At 41.1% G+C, this 4,475-nt stretch overlaps 1 protein-coding gene across 1 annotated transcript; it reads right to left on the bottom strand.

The window, feature by feature from the left end:
• Positions 1-1,458: 1,458 nt before the first annotated feature.
• LOC111461642 (non-specific phospholipase C2) lies at positions 1,459-3,484 on the bottom strand. The gene is made up of 4 exons (XM_023105240.1): positions 2,970-3,484; positions 2,239-2,840; positions 1,887-2,066; positions 1,459-1,796 (listed from the first exon to the last, which is right to left on the bottom strand). Exons 1-4 carry the CDS (start codon positions 3,458-3,460, stop codon positions 1,486-1,488), a joined length of 1,584 nt encoding a protein of 527 aa, XP_022961008.1. The 5' UTR covers positions 3,461-3,484; the 3' UTR covers positions 1,459-1,485.
• Between the last annotated feature and the right edge of the window lie 991 nt (positions 3,485-4,475).

The raw sequence follows: 4,475 nt of genomic DNA, 5'->3' as shown, positions 1-4,475 counted from the left end.
GTCTAGACAGTTCACTATTAGAGGTCAACATGAGGTGGACTAACTTCATTCTTGAGCAAACTACTATGATACAATGTGAACCCATGAGTCTAGATAGTTCACTATTAGAGGTCAACAGGCGACTTCCTAGTAGGCCCGACATAGTATTCTAATAAAATGGCACATGATAAGCGTCAACAATTACTAGATTTGCAAAGCTAGAGGTCCTTCTAAGATCCTTGCAAACGTTCACAAATAAAACTTAGGATGCGACGGTGTAGTTGAACCAACTACTGAGATACCCCTCTCAATTTAGACCATTCACTACCCGAGGTTAGTTGGTGATCCTCTAAAAGTACTCACATAGTAACCTGATAACATAAATACGAGGGAAGGGAAGCCACTCTTAGTTTCAACCAATATTCAGATACATATTAGGACTCTATCAATCTACGCAACTCACTACTAGAGGCTAGTTGGCATCCCTTTCATAATCTTTACATATATGATAATACCAGCTACTAACATATGTAAGCTTTATCAAATCTCATCAAACTCAAATATCAAACATTCACACGATGCAATATGTCACAACGCGTCACTAACATTGATAACAAACGTCAAAGATTCTTAATCTTCATTATAATCTTAAAAGTAAGGTAGGGTGAATTGTGTTGTAACTCTATTTTCGACCAACTGAAATGGCCCAAGCTCACCGCTAGTAGATACTATTCTCTTTGGGATCTTTTGGGCTTCCCCTTAAGGATTTATAATGGGTTTGCTAGTGAGAGGTTTCACAAACTTATAAACAAAGTTTCGTTTCTCTCTCCAACCGATGCGGATCTCACAATCCACCCCCCTTCAGGGCCCAACATCCTTGTTGCACTTGTTCCCTTCAACAATCGATTTGAAACCCCAAATCCACAACCCTTCGGGGTCCAACATCCTTGTTGGCACACTGTTGTGTGTCCACCTACTTCGGGACTCAGCCTCTTCACTGACACATCGCCTGATGTCGGGCTCTAATACCATTTGTAACGGCCCAAGCCCACCACTAGTCGATATTGTCCTCTTTGGGCTTCCCCTTCCAGACTTCTTAAAAAGTGTATGCTAGAGAGAGGTTCCACGCCCTTATAAAGAATGTTTCGTTCCTCTCTCGTACCAATGTACGACCTCACATTAAGGCAAACCAAAAATAAATCTAACCCAACCCAATTTTATAGCTTGGGTTGGGTAGTCCAAGCGTGTCTGGTTCTCGAGTCATATGAAGAACCATCCAAATCACTTGCCTCTCTCGACCTTAGGGATGAAAATCATTTATGTATAATAATCTATATTGTAAGTTGAGTGAATTCACATACGAAACATAAACTCACTTTCTCCTTTCTAAATACATGAACTTATACTGTGACACAAACACCTCGTAAAGAGCTACATGACTCTGTCCCTACACGACTATTCTATTACGTCAGATTTTATTTGTATCATTTTTGACATCTATTATTATTAAGGCAATTGTGTAGGTGTTGGTGAGGATCTTGTAGAAAGAGATGGTTTCATTTGGAGAATTTGGTCTTCATCAACTCCCATTTCCTTAGCTAAACGCCCTGCCTCGAAGAATCTCTTTACGGCCTCCCTTATATACTCCCTACCTTCCTTCACAGTCATATCCTTTCCAAAGGTTTCTGGGTAACTACTGAGGATATGCTCTCCTTTCAAAACTGCAGCCAGCTGCATGAGCTCTTGCTGAAACTCAGAAAGCTTGGCTGATTCGTTCGCGAGGCTGTCCCTGATTTTCACCGGCGTTGGAAGTTGTTCTATATCGAAATTGATAGATAGATAGATAGATTTGTAAGTTCAAATAGATCATAAAAAATGAGACGTTCGGTTTGATGTTTTGGACTCACCGGGACAGTCGGTTCTCGGGGAGGTGAGGTTTTGGACGATGAAGTCGAAGGATCCGGCCCACTCATCCCTCTTGGTGAGGAAGGGAGATGGGAGGTTGAAGATGTTCTTGACGGTGGCGGGAATGGAGGAGTGTTCATACTCAGATGTTGGAGAGGGTGATCCATTAGGGCCATGAACAACTGCATCACAAAAATTGAATTCTGAGCTGTTTAGCAATTTGTTGCAATTTCCTTACTCTTTAGGTAAATATCACACACATATTTTTTTATTCTTTTATTTATATAATCTTCCACCCTTCATGTTTCCATCACTCTCTTTGACACATGGAGGAGCAGTGGAAAGGATACGTACCGATGCCCTTCTCTATCCACGGCGAGATCATGATGGTAGGAACTCGAACTCCAAGCCGATCAAAATTGAAAAGAAATGGCTCCTGTCCGACGATTCCGTCGGGGCTAGGGACGTTGACCGGCGTCGGAACGTGGTCGTAGTATCCGCCGTGCTCGTCGTAGGTGATGATGAATAGAGTTTCATTCCACTGCGGCGATGCTCTGAGCGTCTCGTAAACCTCCTTCACGAACATCTGTCCTTGGTACACATCGTGCGATGGATGATCATCGTTCCCCGGCTCCAGCGGCAGATCAAAGTACCGTGGCTCCAACACCACGTAGTTCGGCAATTTCCCCTCACTTGCGTCCCGCTTGAACTGACCAAACAGGTGAAATTTGTTCAGGTATTTCAGTTTCCGTAGATTCCGGTAGAACATCGTGGACGGAACGTTCTGGTAGTAGATTCCGAAGGACAATCCGGCATCATAGACATTCTCGAAAATCGTTCGCTGTGGATAGCCTTTGGCAAGGAGTGATGCAACATTGCTGGTGGCTCCAGCAGAGGTCCCTGAGTGAACGTAGAGCCGATTTGGCTGCGTCGAAGCCGGTACAGACGCGAACCACCTGTAAAATACATTCCAATTTTCGTTTATAATCAAACTAATCAACTAATAACCAAAATTTCCAAATCCTTCAAATTCAGAACACACAACTACCAATCTACAACCTAAAAAGAAATTACAACAAAATCACCTGTCGAAAACCGCAAACTCAGAGACGAGAGCTTTATAAACGGCCACCTTATCGGGCTGAAATCCATTCATCACATCGGCAGACATAGCTGAGGTATTATCCATGGAGAAAGCCTGCTGAGCGAAACCGTTCATGGGCGGGGGATTTGCAGAGGTATCATTGGAGCCGAAAATCTGCTCTCGAATGGCTTGAAAGGAGTGGCCAGGGTCAGGGTCGACATAGTGAGCCTGGTCCTTAAAGAAGAACTGTTGAGATTTCGGATCAGCGGCGTTGAGGAAGTTGGATTCAGAGCCATCGACGCCATTGATTTCAGGGTTGAGTTTCTTCATCCAGCCAAGCATGTGATCGAAGGAGCGATTCTCCATGACAAGAACGACAATAGTCTTGATGGGCGAGGCATGGAGGAGGGGAGTGTGGAAGGCCAATAGGAAGAGGAGGAAGAAGGCAGTGGATTTGGCAGCCATTGAAGCGGTGGGAATAGTTCTTCCCATCTACAGAGAGAAAGGGAATGGATTAATGGCGACATGAAGATTGAATGTTGGTGTCTTATATACACAACAGATGGCTATGTGGGCCAATTTGGAAGTGTCACGATACGTACTTGACTTAAATTACTTTCTATGACTAAAGACTATTTAGTTTTTTCGGGTTAATTTATTGCTTAAGGTAGGTTTTACTTTGATGCTCGATTTTCCAGGGCCAAAAAGGGAAATGAATTTGATATTTTTACGTTGTTTAAGGTAAGTAGTGGAGAAGATTCTTTAAGCTCTGACTTCAATATTAATTATGATGGATAAGAACGAAAAGCAGAGCATGATATGTTAATTGCTATATAGGTATTCTAGGATTTTGCTCGAGGATGAGATATTATAGCTTGATATGTGGACTGCTATGTAGGGCTAAGTTTTTTGTTTAAGCTCGTCTGTATGAATAACTAGGAATGAATTGTTATAGCATGTTTGGTAAGATTACTATGCAAAAGTAAGAATGTGTTGTCACTGTGTATGATGTGCATAGATTGTTCGGGTCCATATTGTATCACTGTAGCTGGTACTATCGGGTTACATTGTGGAGACTAATATAAGGTTATTGTAACAACCCGACTTTCTAGACCTAGACTAACCAAAACCGTTTAAAACTATTGGAAGCACAAAATGCAAAATAAAACATCTCCAAAATTTATTATGAGCCCACTAAAATTTCAATCGTACCTAAAATAACAACATAGTGATCCCGGTTTTCCAGTATTTAGATTGACAAAATTCGTGTATAGTCCCCTAATTAGAAACATGAGGGGAACTGACTCCATTCCTAGGTCAACTATTATGATGCAATGTGAACCCGTCAATATGCTTCGATAAAAAAGCACAAATGCCCGATAAAATAAATAAAATAAAAATGTAAAAAACTTACCTTTAAAACTAAAAATTAGATTTAATTCATGCATAATATTTATATTTTATAATTTTTTTTTTTTTTTTTTTTTTTTTTTTTTTTTTTTTTTTT

Source organism: Cucurbita moschata, unplaced genomic scaffold, assembly GCF_002738365.1.
Source record: "Cucurbita moschata cultivar Rifu unplaced genomic scaffold, Cmos_1.0 Cmo_Scf00025, whole genome shotgun sequence".
NCBI classification, from domain to species: Eukaryota; Viridiplantae; Streptophyta; class Magnoliopsida; order Cucurbitales; family Cucurbitaceae; genus Cucurbita; species Cucurbita moschata.
The sequence above is the reverse complement of the archived record's forward strand: the minus strand, read 5'-3'. Positions and strand labels throughout refer to the sequence as shown.